Source organism: Camelina sativa, chromosome 13 (assembly GCF_000633955.1).
Source record: "Camelina sativa cultivar DH55 chromosome 13, Cs, whole genome shotgun sequence".
Taxonomy (NCBI): Eukaryota; Viridiplantae; Streptophyta; class Magnoliopsida; order Brassicales; family Brassicaceae; genus Camelina; species Camelina sativa.
The window spans coordinates 21,802,123-21,819,497 of NC_025697.1; the positions used below are offsets into that span (position 1 = coordinate 21,802,123).

Here is a 17,375-nt window from a genome sequence, read left to right on the forward strand (position 1 = left end):
CTGCACCCCAAAAAAAAAAAAAAAAACAAATCTTTTAAAAACCCATCACTCTAGATCATCCCTAAAACTCGTAATTTCTCCCGATTGTTTCGATTCGAGTGATCAAAGAATGAAAACCTGAGTAGCAGGGGAAACGGAGGAGGACGCCATTGATGTATTCATCGAAAGCTTTAGCCAAAAAATGATAAAAGGGTTTCGGTCCGGAGGTTTTGATGTTGTGGAGGAGGATGACAAGTGGGATCACACAGAGAGATTTAAGACCACTGAAGAGAGAGAAGCAGATAAGGCACGCGCCAGCCTCTGCTTCCACATAGCCACATCCTTTCAGATTTTGGATTTCTTGATAATGGTGCGTATTAATGGGCTTTCACGGCCCAATAAAGAAACTTAATGGGTTATTAGCAGCTATCTATTAGAGCCTATAATCTCAATGGTTTCTCTCTATCTATCCAAGCCTCCGGTATTGAGTTAGTTCAGATGTAACACATTTCTCTCAATTGTTGTTTCGTAAACTCAACATAACAGTCTAGGAGGATGTGCATGGTTTTTGCGTCATGGCTTGGGTATTGTTACCTTACATAGCAGAAGATCATTCTCTTGCTTAACCAATATGTTATTGTTTACATATCTTAGCCTTAGCCATTGCCATATTGCAAGGTTGCTTATAAAGGGCGGTTATCTCTAATATATCTACACTTCAGATGTGAAAAAATAAAAGATTTTTGAGTGTATGTGTATACACATGTACTCATCTAGTTCTTACAATTTCTTAGTTATGTAAAATAAATCTAGCTAGATAATTAAACCATAGTGGCTAAGAAAAAAAAAAGATAATTTTACCTTAGTGGGCATCAGCCCATGAAATTTAAAAGATAGTAGGATAGGAGTATTGATGGGAAAAGGTATAGAGAGACAGAGGGAGTCAACGAAGCAAATTAAGATGATATGATGAAATGTTGTGCATGGCGTGAGACTCTGCGAGACATGCACTCATCACGTGCTTGCATGTGTGTCTCTTTGCTTTTCTCTCTTTTCGTTTTGTTTATTCTTAGTTCATTTCAAATAGATGATCCCCAATACATTATTTTCTTTGTGAATCGCCTAATCAGTTTCTAATTATTAATTAGGTACGTAAATATGAAAATCTCCCTCATATCCGGTGCAATTCTTGCCTTGAATCTTTCACTATCACTAGCTGTATTAGATTTAATACTCCACATTTAATCATATATTTATAAAATTATAGTGTCTTTCATGATCACAAAGTTCGTACTTACTTGCAAATATATCATGTATATATATATATATAATATACACGTATAGTTCTCATAACAAGATGATATATGGAAATGTATTATGGAGAAAAACATTCATAAGCTTTTTGACCCATTTATTATGTTTAATGTCTCGTGTTTAGGTCCAATATAATAAATGCATCCTAATAACAATAAGTAACAAATAGTGTTACCGTTTATCGCTGTCTCTCACAAATATTAAGAAAATTTTTAGTTTTTTTTTATAAATTAATTTATAATTATTTTTTGGTAAAGAGAGAAAATATAACCAATAACAATTCAAAAAATTTAAATATTTTCGATGATTACTTTTTGAACTTTACAAAACATCAATTTTTGTGAGACAAAAAAATATCCCAAAACATCAATTTTTGTGAAACAAAAAAATATCCCAAAACATCAATTTTTGTGAGACAGAGGGAATAATATTTATTAAAGTTTTTTTGAAAAAATGTTATTTTTTGTATTCATATGTTTTAGAGTTGGCTGCAAATTAAACTTGCATATAGCTATTGCGTTTATTACATACAAACAAGAGCGTACGAGACTAGTGCTTTTAATTTGATCGACATAATTGATACTAAAACAAACAATCAGAAAAAAAAAAATTGTAAAGTAATAATACTATTGAAAAATTCGTTTTATACCAACTAAAATGGTTTATAAATATTCTTCATGTTTCGAATTATAATGACTTTTTTTTGGTCGGCTCTATTTTGGTAATGGTTAAAAAAAGCATACCATTCGAACGTTCTTTTTAAATAGTTTTTTTCACGGAAAAGGAACACAGTAATGTTATACTTACAAAACTTTAAAAGAAATGAAAAAAAAAAAAAAAATTGCGGAGTGCTTTGAGGCTTTCCCTTTATCCAATGCATCCTATCTTTCTTGTCCTCTTTCCAACAATGCATCATAGTATCTCAGACGCAGACCTTTTAAAGTAAGATTGTGTATCATAATTTAGATATTTATAGTTTTATTGTTTTACTTGGACTTAATTCACATATCGACACTAGCATTTCGCTAAGTCATAAGTAAATTTGATTTTTATTCTGCATTAAGTCATTAAAGAAAAGAACAAAAACAATAGGTTTATGTGAAAATCTTACTAAGACCATCTCGAATGGTTTTCCCTATTTTTACCTCTAAAAAAGAATATTCCGTAAAAATTCTTTTTTAATTTTACTATTAATACTTTTTATTTATAAAAGTTGCAAACTAACCCATTTATTTTAGTATTTGTAAAACTTTCATAAAATTATGATATTATTTAAATTTTTAACATTCATAAATATTATTTAAATATCACATTTATTAAAAGAAATACATTGCATCATATAAAATAAGAGTAATGCTTCTGTACCAAATCAAATCTGGACTGTTATTTTTGTTTATCTGAAATGAGAATTGAATCTTACTACAAACTTTCAGTATTATGTTGTTCAATACAAAACCTCCACTTCATTAAATTATTATTAAACTATTTAAATATATATTTTATTTATTTTGATCATAAATATAAAAGTGTTAAAATTTCAACAACCATTTTATAAATAAAAAAGTTCAACTCTATTATAGAGAAAAAAATAGAGTTCCTCTATATATAGAGGAAAAAATAGAGATCTTTAACAATTGCCACGTCAGCAGGAGGCGACTCGATAGGCGATTAGGTCTTCTTGTCTGTAATACTACGCATTGAGCGTTTGGCGGCCAGCCGCCAAGGGTTTTTCCATGACGGAGGAGGTTTCCAGTGGCGCCAGCGCTCCCGGCTCCAGTCCATCACGGGAGGAACCAAATCCGAGTTCAAAATCTTATGCTAATGTTGTTGGTAGTAGGCCTAGCCTTTCTAAATTTGATGTTGAAGTCTCGGTAGTGGATGGCAAGGCCACAATGGCAGTGCCAGATGCAATCCTCATTGACTCAGTTCCTTTGTGGGAAGACTTCCTCGTTGGTCGGTTTCCCTCTGCGGCTCCCCATGTCGCTAAGATCCATGTTATTGTGAATAAGATCTGGAATTTGGGGGATAAAAATATCAAGATTGATGTGTATGCGGTCAATGAAACCACTGTTAAGTTTAGGATTCGTAATGCGTCAGCTCGTCTACGTGCGCTAAGAAGAGGTATGTGGAACATCTGTGCTTTACCCATGGTTGTTTCCAAATGGACGCCGATTGTGGGAGAGGCGCAGCCTGAGATTCGTACCATGCCGTTGTGGGTCACGTTGAAGAATGTTCCTCATTCTATGTTTTCGTGGAATGGTCTTAGTTTTCTTGCGAGCCCTGTGGGAGAGCCTAAGAGATTGCATCCGGACACTGAACTCGTTACTTGTTTTGATGAGGCTAAAATATTTGTTGAGGTTGATCTGATGAAGGAGCTGCCAAAAACTTATTTTTTTACAGTTCGGGGAGAGGATTGTTGTGTCCACTATGAATACCCTTGGTTGCCACCCCGGTGTGGGCAGTGCAGGAAGTGGGGTCACTCGGATGATGGTTGTCTGGCTAAGTTGGGGAGGTCCCCCCCTCGATCAAGCCCCCCAACAGCCCCCAAAAGCGTATCGGTTGTCTCAGTTGATGCAACAGAGTCGGTTCCTTCCTGCTCTGCTGCTATTGTACCTACTACTACAGTGACAAGCCATTCAGAGGACCGCGTCAAATTACCAGGTCCAATACTTTCTGCAGATGAAGGGGAATGGACAGAAGTAACAGGCTCAGGCGGTACAACTACAAATAGTGCGAAAAAACAGTTGGTGTTTGACCAGGAGATCGCTTCTCCTTCTCGTTACGCCGCTCTTAGCCATACTGATAGTGAGGAGGGTGAGATAGCGACAGAGACTGATCAAGCGGATGTTGAAAAATTTGATATCCCACAGGTCTCTGAAGCAGAAAAGAAGACTGTCATTTACTCTGTTCGCCAGCAAGCTGCGTCCGACTCTGGTGTGCGTGTGCAGTTGCCCCGGTCATCGAAGCAGGCTCATAAATTCTTGTCCACTTCTTCTAAGCCAGTAAAGGACTCTGTCCCGAACGGTCTCAGCAGAAAGAACACTCAAAAAAGACGATAATGTCGGGTTTCTTCTGAAATATCCGAGGTTTGAATAAGTTAAATAAGCAGGATGTTATTAGGGATTGGGTTAGGAAGAACAATTTTCAGTTTGGCTGTATTTTGGAAACGAAAGTTAAGGAGCCTCATGTAGGTAAGGTGCTGAAACATGCTATTGGTAATTGGAATTTGGTCTCTAATTATGAGTTCAGTAGGTTGGGCAGAATCTGAGTTGTCTGGAGTCAGCATACCAAACTACAAGTCGTTTTTAAAAGTGGGTAATTAATAACGTGTTCGGTTCAACTAAGTGGAGTTACAGATGAATTTTGGTGTTTGTTTTTCTATGCTAGAAACACTTCTGAGGAACGAAAAGAGCTCTGGCGGGATTTGAAGCAGCAACATGACCTTGCCACCTTACGAGGCATGCCATGGATACAATGCGGAGATTTTAATGAGACACTCGATGTTGAGGAGCATTCTAACTCTGTTGTTATGCCTACTGTCTCTTCTGGGATGCAAGATTTCCAGGACGTATGTCGCTACTGTTCTTTACTGGAGCTTCGGGGTCTCGGCCCGACGTTTACTTGGTCTAATAATCAAGAATCTGGCCTGATTTGCAAAAAGTTGGACAGAGTCCTTCATAATGTTCATTGGTCTGTTGTTTTCCTAACCTCTTACTATGTGATGGAAGCGGGTGGATGCTCTAACCACCTCCGGGGCAAGATAAACTTATCATCTGACATTCAGCGAAGGCGAGGGCCTTTCAAGTTCACTAACCTGATGTCTTTCCAGCCAGAGTTCTTGCCGCGTGTTGAACGGTTTTGGCATGAAACTCCTAGTCTATATCATTCCACCTCTTCACTGTTCTTTTTGAGTAAGAAGATGAAACAGCTAAAACCTTTGATTCATGAGATAAGTCGAAATACGCTCTCTGACATTTCCCGCCAGTCCTCAGAAGCCTATGCGGATCTTTGTGCAAAACAGCTTGCCTCTTTTTCTCACCCTTCTCCTCAGGATGTTGCTGCTGAATCTTCAGCCCATACACGATGAGAGAGAGTGTGTAAGCCTATCTCCTGTTGCAATGTCTTGTACAAGATCATCTCGAAGCTCCTTGCAAACCGTCTCAAATCCATATTACGAGGTTTTATTGCTCCAAACCAATCTGCCTTCATCAAGGACCAGGTGTTAATGGAGAACCTGCTTCTTGCAACAGAAATAGTTAAGGATTATCACCGGGATGACCTCTCTCCTCGCTGTGCCATGATATTTCAAAAGCTTTCGATTCAGTGCAATGGCCTTTCCTGTTCAATGTGTTGGAGGCTTTAAATCTCCCGGAACAGTTCATTCATTGGATTCGTTTGTGCGTATCCACGACTTCTTTTTCAGTCCAAATCAATGGTGAACTGACTGGTTATTTCAATAGTGAGAGGGGTTTACGGTAAGGTTGTTCTCTCTCGCCTTACATCTTCATGATTTGCATGAATGTCTTGTCCTCTCTTCTTGACCAGGCTGCTGTGAATCGTCAGTTTGGTTATCATCCTCGTTGTAGGCACCTACAACTTACACATCTTTGCTTTGCGGACGACATCATGGTTTTCTCAGATGGGCAAGCTTCCTCCTTAGCAGGCATACTCGAGGTTTTCAAAGATTTTGCGGCGATGTCCGGGCTTACTATTAGTCTAGAGAAGTCGACTTTGTTCCTGGCCGGAGTCTCAAATTCCTCTCGTGCAGAGCTCCTGGCTCAGTTTCCCTTCGCATCTGGCTCTTTAGGCGAATGACTATTCATGATTGCCTTCCATTGATAGAAAAGATAAAGGCCCGCATTGGTTCTTGGAAGCATAGATTTTTATCCTTTGCAGGACGGTTACAGTTGCTCAGCTCGGTGATTGCGAGTCTCACTAATTTTTGGATTTCAGCTTTCAGGCTGCCCAGTGCTTGTGTTCATGAGATTGAACGCCTTTGTGCAGCATTTCTTTGGTCTGGACCGGATCTCAATGGAAGAAAAAATAAACTTGCTTGGGAGGATGTGTGTAAGCCTAAGTCTGAAGGTGGTCTGGGTTTGAAGTCTATTGTTGAGGTCAACAAGGTTAGCTGTTTTAAATTAATTTGGCGGATAGTCTCAGCTTCGAACTCTCTTTGGGTCAACTGGATCAAGAGGGAGCTCCTGCGTTCATCTTCCTTTTGGTCAGTCAGGGAATCCACAACCTTGGGCTCGTGGATATGGAAGAAATTACTCAAGTACAGACCCTTGGCAAAGCCTTTTCACATGATAGACGTTCAGAACGGTCTTCACACATCGTTTTGGTATGACACTTGGTGCTCTCTTGGTTGTCTTTACGATCTCCTAGGGGACCAGGGGTTCATTACTCTTGGCATTCTTTCCACTGCTACAGTTGCGTCAGTTCTTCAGTCTCACCGGGGTCGTCGTCACCGCTCTGCTTTGCTCAACAATATTGAGTTGGAGATTGGTGAGCTCAGAGGTCGGGGACAGCGTGCCCAAGGTGACAATGCTCTGTGGCGACAGTCTAATGGGACATACATGCCTCGGTTTTCAACTTCAGAGACATGGCTACAACTAAGGCGAGTGGTTTCAACAGTGGGTTGGTATCCATGTGTTTGGTTTGCTGACTCTGTTCCAAAGTATTCTTTCATGCTCTGGCTTGCTGCGCGGCACCGGCTTACTACCGGAGAACGCATGCTATCTTGGAACCGCGGTTTGAATCCCTCGTGTGTGTTCTGTCAGGCGCTAGTCGAGACCCTTGGTCATTTTTTCTTTGCTTGCCCTTATTCGGTTCGAGTATCGGAAAACCTCACCCGCCAACTCTTTGGCCACTGTTACTCAACCTGTTTCACTCAGATTCTGTCTCTCCTTTCGAGTGCCACGATCACAGGTACAACGTGTTTCCTTCTACGCATTATCTTCCAAGCCGCTGTTCACTCGATTTGGTTGGAGCGTAACCGGCGACATCATGGGGATAAGTCTACCTCCTCTGCGCAATTAACCAAGTTCTTGGATAGACTGGTCCGTAACAAGCTCCGTTCACTGCAGCAACACACGACCACGTATGCTGATGGCCTGCAACTATGGCTTGCAACTCGACATTGACTCATTCTCCTCTTTTACTTTATTCCAATTTTTTAAAAATTTGTAGGCAATTTGCATAATTCTTTTGATTCAAGGACACATTTATTGTAAAAAGGAACTTTTTTTTGTTTTGAATATATTTTCACATTCATTCAAAAAAAAAAAAAATAGAGATTTTTATTATAGAGGTAGAAATAGAGATGAGTTGCAGTATATTTTACTCTAAAATAGAGTAAAAAAATAAATATAAAGGTGGGTTGGAGATGCCCTAAGAAGCACGCCCCTTGTATTCCATAAACATCAAATTTAAAAACTAATTTTTTTTTTGTAAGTTCCTTGAATGAAATTCTTTTTAATTTTGGTGTGCATACTTTATAAAAAAAGCTGAAGACAAATTGAAAGATGTAATAGACACATTAATTAATGGATCACAAATTTTAAAAAATTTCAAGGTATTTATCTGGAGTATGATCATTTGGATTTAAAATGAAACTACTCATATTCAGATCATAGTTCGGAATATTTGAAATTTATATATCCTGCTACAATTAGTGTATTTACAAATAGTTTTACCTATGATATTTTGCATAGAAAGATGAGCAAATAGTATAAACATAAAAACCATATATATATAAAAAGATGGCGCAATGTTGAAGCAAGGCACCCCAAGGCAAAGAAGTGAGCTCATAAAGTCACTGAGGCTTCTTCTAAATATTCGTCTGCTCTCCTTTTTATCTTTTGTTATTTTTCATATTATTAAATGGGTAAATTAAAAGAAAAAAGCTCCTCCCATGCTTTATAATTATATGTACACACATGACACAAGTATATATATTGCAGTTTTGAGTCATACGAAGTTTAGAGAGAAAACTATACATAAATCCATGGATTATGTCTAAAATAGATATAATCAAAGTTGTTAACGACAAAAGATAAACTAATAATCTTGAATTTATCAACCCCTTCTCCATTAGTCAATTTCACAATTAACTATCAATTACTTGCAATGTCCGTTATCAACATCTAATCTTTACTATATGTATGTATGTCGAAGCTTTGGATTCCACGGGAAATTACAAAACTCATCGGATTCAATTATTCATATTACAATAAATTAAACAAACCACCTCTCTTCTTTATACATTTGGTAACTACATACATAGAGAGAGATTAGAAACTCGTGCAAGTTGCAACACACATATACATATATATCATTAAGGTTTTCTTAGTTTAAACCTTTCTTGTATTGATCATGATGAATCCTTGTGGCTATTAGATGACCGGTCAATGCAAATCTCTCTAATCTATATAAAGGTTTCCAATGATAATCAACTTATTATTGACAAGTATTACTCGAAATGTATTACTATAGCATATATATTAATTGGATAACATATACATTAACTAGTCATGTAATTGAAAACTTTGTAACGTAATGTCATGATGATTTGGTCTTTGCATCTCACTCTATTCCACACACTCTGTAACTGCAGAAACAAAGTACATTTTAGCAGGGAATTAAAATTGTATTTCGCATCTTTATTGTTGTTGATATATATGTTTGGGATGGTGTACTTCTCTGTTGCTTAGACTCTTCTTTTTTTTTTTTTTTTGGTAGCTACGTACGAACCAATTAATCATCACAAAATAGAAAATCACCAATGAAATAGTGAAGTGGTTTTAAAAAAAAGAGTATCCAGTGTAATCCATTCTGATATAGCTAGATTAATTACGTACAAACAATTCAAAGATACTATGACCCTTATTGTTGCTTTCTTCCATTATTGTTTAATTTGCAGTTGCATTATTGTGTAATGTATATATGGATCGGAAAGTAAGAAAACAAAAACAAAGCAAAGAAGTATCATACTATTAAAGTTCAAACAAAGTACAGGTGGCCCTTGAGAATTTGGGTGTTATACTCTTTGAATCTTCACTAATTTCATTCAATAATTAAGTCTTCTTAATTCTTTTGCAATTTCCTAAGCTAAAACTACAAGTGTATCATCATCAACCGGATTTAAAACTTGTAAATGCATGTTGTTAAAAGATTTTTTTTAATATATTAGTATTATAATACAATAACTTTCTGTTGTTTAGCTAATACTCCCAAAACTAATAAGCTTTTTTCTTACGTTACCAGCTTTTTTTTCCCTCCTTACATGTTTGTTAGGTCAGTCAATGCTTTCTTTTTCATTTCGTTCACATCTAGAAGTTCAAATATAATCTAATGTTTTCATTGTTATCTCGTCTACAAATAGACAGTAAAAGATAAAAGTAAAAAAAAAAAAACAAAGTTGTTCAAGTGGCGTTTTCACATGGCAGTTTGTTCATTGACTTCTCAATTTTTTTCTTTATTGACTTGAAAATTTAATCGATAAATATATATTTTGGGAAATTCAAAACCTAACAAAATGTTAGTACGAAGACTTAAGGACAAGGAAAAAACCAAGCTGTCACAACTCACAACCTAATTAACAATGTATGAGACTATATGACGATTAAAAAAACAAAGACTTAGATTTCAAAAGTTAATTAATCAATGTTTTTAACTGAGATTCTAAAGTGACGAATCTTTTAATGGGTTTTTTTTATGAATAAAACTATACAATATGTAGTATGTACATAAGCTCTATTAATGAGTAAATGACAACGTCAAGCGGTAAAGCGTTATGAATTAGAAAGAAAAAATTATATGTTAACTTGCAATAGTACAGGCTTTTTTTTTTTTTTTTTTTTTTTTTTGTGCAAAGCAATAGTACAGCCTTAGTTATTCTTTGTATGTTCTAAATTAAAACGTTGTGAAGAAAGAAAAAATTATAGGTAAACTTACAATAGTACTTTAGGAACTTAGATTAAGAATCAATCATTTGGAAGATACTGTATAAGGATTGGTATGTACTAAATTCATAGAAAATAAGCTATATGCATCATGTTCTAAACTATTAGATATAGATAATTTAAACTTTAGTAAAAAATAGCTATATTTAAAATTGCTTATAATTCTCTAAATAACTAGGTCTCTGAACCCTCCACACCCATAGGATTTTTAGAGTAACTTTTGAGATTAACAATTGTTTTAAAACTCTAAATTACTAATCTTCAATTTTCTTTTTGAAGTTTATAATTTATCATCATTAACTTGTAAAAAAGCATATAAAACTTAAAAATTCTATCTAAAAAAACAATTTTTTTTTCTAAAAATTGCATTAGTTTTATATATAGTGACGAATATAAGCATATACTATTACATATGGAGTAGTAAATAATTAATTAAGCATTAGTACGGATTACATAAATGTAGTATATGGTTTTAAACTTTTAATGCAGACAGATAATATTAATACAAAGAATATAGAATATAGTAGATAATTTTTGATAATTTTTTTAATCTATCACTAGAAAGAAGAATCTACTTTAAGTTGAAAAAAATTAAATTTATCTTTATTATAATCTACCAACTCTTATTAATGAGAAAAAATCGAATAGTTATAAAGAGACCATAATCATAATATCATAAGTTAATTACCCGAAGTGATGATAATGAATAAATGAGTAAAATAAGTTAATCCCTCAAAAGACCAAAAACAAAAAGGCAAAAACCATCTCTCTCTCTCTCTCTCTCTCTCTCTGTCTCACAGTCGCAATAAAGACAACTTCTCTCTTTTAAATGTCTCTCTGTCTCTTCTCTTCTTCTGGTTCATCTTCTTCTTCTTCTTCTAACACAATAAAGGAGGAAGCTTGAGAGACTCATCATCATTCAAATCAAAATAGATTCAAAAATGGAGTTTCATCTTGAACACCCTCTCTCATATTCTTCTCACCACAGTAACTCATCTAATGACGACGACACAGACGATGAAACTTTACCACGCTCTCTCTTCCTCGTCGAGTTTCAACACATGCCTTATTCTCATTACTTCCATAGCCTCAAGTACTCTGCTTTCCTTGTCTCTAATCGAAACCACTCCATTTCTTCAATCATTCAGGTCTTTCTTCCCAAGATTCTAAATTTACTCTGTATTTTCTGGGATCCTTATTGAAAAAAAAACTTAAAACTTTATTTGGAAAGTGAATCGCAGTATTCAAGAAAATTCGACGACCCATCTCTGACGTATCTTGCTGTGAATTATCTAGACAGGTTCTTGTCTAGTGAAGATATGCCGGTAAATTAAAAAAAAAAAACAGAATCTTCCGACATAATCTGTTTCATCTGAGAACTTAACTAAATATGTTTTTTTTTTTTTTTTTTTTTTTTTTTTTTTTTTTTTTTTTTNTTATGTTTTGTCAAAACAGCAACCAAAGCCCTGGATTCTCAAGCTTATCTCTCTTTCTTGTGTCTCTTTGTCTGCCAAAATGAGGAAGCCAGATATGTCTGTTTCTCATCTTCCGGTACCTCTTAACGAAAAAAGACTGAATCTTTACAATGTGAATGTGTTTTTAAAGTGTTCTGAAACATTGAATAAATGTGAATTTTTTTCAGGTGGAAGAAGGTGAGTTTTTTGATGCTCAGATGATAGAGAGAATGGAGAATGTGATTTTAGGAGCTCTTAAATGGAGAATGCGCTCTGTTACTCCTTTCTCCTTTTTCTCCTTTTTCATTAGTCTCTTTGAGCTCAATGATGATTCTTTAGTAACAAAACATTCCCTCAAATCTCAAGCCATTGATCTCACTTTCAATCTTCAACATGGTATAAACAAAACTGAATGTTTTCTTCAGTCACAGTCACGTCTCATCATGCTTTGAAACTGAATGTGTCTAGTTTAAAAAAACAATGCAGATATCAGATTCCTTGAGTTTAAACCATCGGTGGTTGCAGGCGCAGCACTTCTCTTTGCTTCTTTCCAGCTCTGTCCTCTACAGTTTCCATGTTTCAGTAACAGAATCTGCCAATGCACATATGTAAATAAGGTAATTAAGGTAATTAATGTTATTTACCGGAGTAAAAAAAAAATGATCTCATATCGATGCTGAGCGATGTTTTGCAGGATGAGTTAATGGAGTGTTACAAAGCAATACAAGAGAGAGATATAGTTGAAGAAAACGAAGGAAGCACTGAAGCAGCAGTAAATGTGCTTGACCAGCAATTGTCGAGTTGTGAAAGCGATAAGAGTATCACAATCACAGCTTCTTCACCTAAGAGGAGGAAGACTAGTAGTAGTACTCGTCGATGTTAAGCTGAAAAAGGCGGTTTATGGTCAAACATAACCCCAGATGATTAAAAGAAAAAAACCACTTCTTCTGGTCCCCTTTATGAAAACGACACTTGCTTCTTTCCTGTTTCTCCATCCATCTTCTTCTGCTTCATTCATAATAATAAGCCATGGGAAGACAAGAGAGTGATGAATGATCAAAGACGAAATCTCGGGTTCCGTTCCATTTCTTGTTCCTTTGGACCACAAAAACTCAAATAATCAAATCTGTAGTAGTTATCTATCTACCTGTCTACTACTAATCTATCATGTTCTGTATTTTACAGTTTTGGTTTGTGGAGTTAAAAAGTTGTTTCATTTGGTGGGGGATGAGAGGAATAATCAATAAATATTGTTCTTGTGTAGTATATATATAACCTATGGTTATGTTATATCAATCTATATATTGAATAATGGTGGTCACGAGTGAAAAATGGATTCAATTTACTACACAGGAATAAGATTTTGTCTTATGAGACTTCGTTATCCGAGTTATATGGATCCAGTTGCCAGTATCTCTGTTGCAGGCAGGCAATATGATACCCCTCTGGACCACTTTTTTACAGTCTTTCAAATCATTCAATTGCTTTTGCTCTTTCCTACTACTGTGTAATCAGTCCCCTCCCATATTAGGGTCAAATTCTGTGTATATCTTTACTACTATCCCATACTAGACCCATTTTATCATAACGGGCCAAGATTGTGATATATAAGAACAAGTCAGGCCCATTAGTAGAAACAAAATTCCAACATTAGAGATGATTATCCGGTTTACCCAAACTCAAAATTGTACCGAACACCGTATAGAAAACCGGATTAGACTTTCTGCTAGAACATTTTTCTCAAAGAGACAAGAGATTCACAAAAGTCTGTTTGTAATCTACATATCTTAGACAGTTGCTGAAAAGAATGTATAACATGGTTTCCAATTTCAGACATTTATTGAGAAGCTAAAAGAAAGAATCAAAAGCTTCTGATGTAAAATTGATAACGCACAACAACAACAAAACACAAAAGCTGAAGATGATGAAATAAAAGGGAAGAAGATATTATATCTATATAGATACCATCTTCATCGTTTACCTCAGCAAAGGAAATCGCAGCCAACGGAAGAGAACAACAGTGATCAGATAGGTCCGAGAGTTCCTTCACTTCGACTTCTTCGCATAGAGAGATCAGACCTCAGACTAGACAATCTATCACCAGTAGCAACGTGATAATAACTCTCGTAAGCAGCTGGAGATACTTTGTGTCCCACAGGTGGAAGACGGCTGCTTCTCTCCTTTGACCTTTTTGGCAAAGCTGGTGATTTACGAGCTGTGGAGGATCCAGGTTTGTGAGAACTGGATGCACCGTGGCTACTCTTCCGGCTACTGTTTTTGAGCTCTGACCTTAGACCTCGGTCCAACTGATGAGAGCTTGTCCCGAGCCGAGCATCTTTAGTGCCTTGTCTGTTGTAGTATAACAAATTTGGCAGGAGCCCCAAAAGGTACTTCCTCAGCTGTTCATCACCAACATTCTTCTGTGCAGGGTTACCTTCCAAGCTTATAGCCTGAAGAGAACTGTAATTTGCAGCGAGCTGACCAAGACATTTGGTGGTTGAAAACTTATTGAAGCGTAAATCCAAGACCGTCAACTTCAAGAGGCGATGAAGACCCTCAATTTCGCTGATTTTGTTCCCAGCTAGGTATAGTTCCTTCAGAGAGGAACAAGAAGCCAGGCCTAAGTCAACAAGAGAAAAGAAAAGCGAAATACATCAAACATGGTTTTCATAGAAAAGCAGATAACTATAGAATGTAGATGAGCAAAGGTCCAGGCCATACCATGACCAAGTCTCAGTATTCGGTTGTAACTCAAATCTAATACCCGAAGCCGAGTGAGTTCACGTAGGCCCTCAATCACCGAGATGCTGTTCTTCGACAAATTCAACGCATGTAGTCCTCGAGGAAGAGCTCCAGCGGTTATCCTAACTGGAAAATGTATTAACACCAGTAAAATAGAAGCAACAAAAACAATCAGTGTGTGAAGAAGATTAGCAAGAAGGGGAAAATCTAGCTACCTATTGCATTTCCTGAGAGATTGAGAACTCTCAGACCAACAAATGCACTGAGGAATGGTATCACAACCAGACCATGACTAACCAGCTGGGCAGTGGTTGCAGAAGCACTTAGAGAGGATATATACTTTTTCGCAGCTTCCATTCCAGGAGTTAACTTGATGGTATCTACTTTAGCAGATACTGTTGCCGGCTCATTCAACACGACAGCTTCTCTTGGCAACTCATCGTCATACCCTGTTATCTCATTTGCTTCCACAGACAAGTTTACATGCTGCAGGTCATTGACCCAATCCTCAATACGCTTAAACTTAGAATCCTTTACTGGATATTCTGCTTGCTGGTTAGATGTCTCTCCTTCAAGGAACTTCGTTAAATTTAGCTCATTTGTAGGTGGTACTATCCAATCTTTAGCCAAAGAAGAATAGTCATACGCATCATCATATTCATCTTCCCTGAGATTTTCCTTGTTGTTGTCATCTCCAGATTTATGCATATCATAGTTCCGATCATGATATTGCTCTTGATCTTGATCTTGCTCTTGCTCTTGCTTAACCTCTTCATCAGTCTCATGGACAGATTTATCTGTTTGGCGCATGTCTAGAGTTCGAAGGTCATCAGAGGATCTAGAGTGATGAGAAGAATATTTGAAAGCTGAAGATTTCTCTGATGCAGAGTCAGCAATATTAGGCATTGAGTTCGATCTCACCATCAAAGGTGAACCATGAGGTGTTTGGCTGTTTGAGTTGTCCATCTGCTCACCATACAAGGAGGTATCATCGAGCTGACGGCTGTCTTTATCAGTATGATGAAGATCTCCAACCGAGAACATAGATCCATTGAGTGCTTGATTTGAACCCTGGTAAGCAGAAACTGAAGCTGGAGGAGCTTTCTCATACAAATTAGGACTTCCTTCTACACGCTTGTTGCTGCCTGCCTCATGAGACTGATGTTCAAGAGAATTTGGAGAAGTAATCCGATCTGTTCCATCATCCGTTCCATTCTTTGTGGCATCCCTCCCATCCAAGTATAGTTCATTCCCATGGGATTGGCTTTTCTTGAGATGCCGTACCTGCTGCGCCCCCAGCTCATGCTCAAGAATGCCACTGGGCTTAATTTCCTCAGATTTCCAAACACGCTCAACAGCGGCAGAGCCAGCAGCTGGCTTGCTGTTTTCACTAGCAGAAGCAATGTTTCTCCCAAATAAGATTGAGCTCAATCCTTTCGATTTAGACCCATCTTCTCTGATCAGTCGTTCTGAAAACCCTTCAACAGATTTCTGCATCACCAGAACATAGGAACAGATTAGCGTTCTCTTATCTATCAGACAAAGCAAATCTTGTGCTGAGAATGTATAACAACCGTTCTAAAGACAAAGAGGCAACGATGCTACAACTTACCTTAGGTTTATGGCGGTTGGTGTGAGCGTTGAAGCATGGAAACCTGACCATTGTGTCAAACTTAATAACATCGAACTACATCACCAGTTCAAACCAACACAAACAAGAAAAAACCAAAACCAAACCACAAAAAAAAAAAAAATCTGTTCTTTAATTTACAACCACAACTAGAACAAAAAAGATCAAGTTAAGTTATTTTTTTTTTTTTGGCACAAATAAGAGAAAGTTGCTGTGAGCTTTTAGAGGGTGTTCATGTGGGCGGGCGTAGTAACGTTAGCCGTAATCAAGGGTAAGACCCTCGGAAACACGACGGAGTCTCCAAATGATTGATGCTAGAGAAATCCTTGGAAGAGAGAGTGAAGTCACCACTTCAAGGCCACCCCACACCTGCGCAGAGGTGCGAGAAGCACACGACTTTGCAGAAGCGGCCAGAGTGAAGAACAATTGTTTTCGAGCTTAAGAAAGCCCACTCCTTTAAATTCCCCAATTAGTTAAGTCACCCACCTGATGATACAATTGAACAAAAGAGAAAAAAATATCAAATCTTAGCTTGATCAAAGAAAAAAGCTAAGATCTTGCAATTCAGATTACAAAACACGATGATGTAACAAAAAGTTATAGAGCAAAGAGAAAAATTATATATACATAAAGATCAACTTTTTACGACATACCGACAAAAATCAAATCAGCAACCGTTGTCGAAATTAAGGTCAACAAGTTCACAGAACAAAAAGAAACCCGCAATAACGAAACACGAGCGAGTGATAAAAATAGCATCAGATACGAAACCGTCGCCAGAACAGAATCGGAGAACAGTGGAATCGGGATAGATAGAGACAGAGAGAGAGAGACGAAGAAGAAGAAGATGAAGAAGAAGAAGAAGAAAGAGATTCTCACCAGAGAGGGAAAGGATTGAGAGAGGATTGATTGATTGATTAAGCGAAAAGATTCAAAAATCAGTTTTGCAGAGAAACCAAAAAAAGAGTTATTATCTTCAAACTTTGAGGCAAAGCTACGCTAACCCTAAAAAAGAAAACTTTTTTGGCCGAATCAAAAAATGTAACACACACAAACTAGTCAACGGCTCTGATTTATTCTCATGTGACGAAAACTCCCAATTTTTTCTTATTTGACGTTTATACAAAAATAATGGGTTTTATCCTCAAAATAAAATAATACATAATAATAAGTGTTTTTAAAAGTGATGGACCGGGTTTCTTGGAAAGGATTGGGTTTTCGAGACAAGTCTAACAAGTCTTCTCGGAACATTTTCCTACATTATACTACGCAGTGGACAATGGAGAATATAAT

At 36.8% G+C, this 17,375-nt stretch overlaps 2 protein-coding genes across 3 annotated transcripts; one reads left to right on the forward strand and one right to left on the reverse strand.

The window, feature by feature from the left end:
* Window positions 11,037–12,973, forward strand: LOC104737435 (putative cyclin-D6-1). The gene is made up of 6 exons (XM_010457606.2): window positions 11,037–11,404; window positions 11,498–11,581; window positions 11,712–11,807; window positions 11,899–12,106; window positions 12,197–12,327; window positions 12,405–12,973. Exons 1-6 carry the CDS (start codon window positions 11,198–11,200, stop codon window positions 12,591–12,593), a joined length of 915 nt encoding a protein of 304 aa, XP_010455908.1. The 5' UTR covers window positions 11,037–11,197; the 3' UTR covers window positions 12,594–12,973.
* On the reverse strand, window positions 13,467–17,157 carry LOC104737436 (probable serine/threonine-protein kinase DDB_G0278509). Of its 2 annotated transcripts, none has more exons than XM_010457608.2 (5): window positions 16,962–17,157; window positions 16,065–16,568; window positions 14,668–15,943; window positions 14,432–14,578; window positions 13,467–14,330 (listed from the first exon to the last, which is right to left on the reverse strand). In XM_010457608.2, the coding sequence occupies exons 2-5, from the start codon at window positions 16,113–16,115 to the stop codon at window positions 13,735–13,737; spliced, it is 2,070 nt and encodes a 689-aa protein (XP_010455910.1). In that variant the 5' UTR covers window positions 16,116–16,568; window positions 16,962–17,157; the 3' UTR covers window positions 13,467–13,734. The 2 variants fall into 2 exon arrangements, with proteins under 2 accessions (XP_010455910.1, XP_010455909.1); XM_010457607.2 differs by having other exon boundaries at window positions 16,736–17,157.

What these genes read in the sequence shown, in the direction of transcription:
- LOC104737436 (XM_010457608.2), bottom strand. Translation starts at nt 16,115, where the DNA reads ATGGTCAGGTTTCCATGCTTCAACGCTCACACCAACCGCCATAAACCT. An exon ending in CCAACCGCCATAAACCTAAG is followed by an intron (nt 15,944 to 16,064) that starts GTAAGTTGTAGC and finishes CTGGTGATGCAG; the next exon opens with AAATCTGTTGAAGGGTTTTC. An exon ending in TCTCTCAGGAAATGCAATAG is followed by an intron (nt 14,579 to 14,667) that starts GTAGCTAGATTT and finishes TACATTTTCCAG; the next exon opens with TTAGGATAACCGCTGGAGCT.
- LOC104737435 (XM_010457606.2), top strand. Translation starts at nt 11,198, where the DNA reads ATGGAGTTTCATCTTGAACACCCTCTCTCATATTCTTCTCACCACAGT. An exon ending in CCATTTCTTCAATCATTCAG is followed by an intron (nt 11,405 to 11,497) that starts GTCTTTCTTCCC and finishes AGTGAATCGCAG; the next exon opens with TATTCAAGAAAATTCGACGA. An exon ending in TGTCTAGTGAAGATATGCCG is followed by an intron (nt 11,582 to 11,711) that starts GTAAATTAAAAA and finishes TTGTCAAAACAG; the next exon opens with CAACCAAAGCCCTGGATTCT.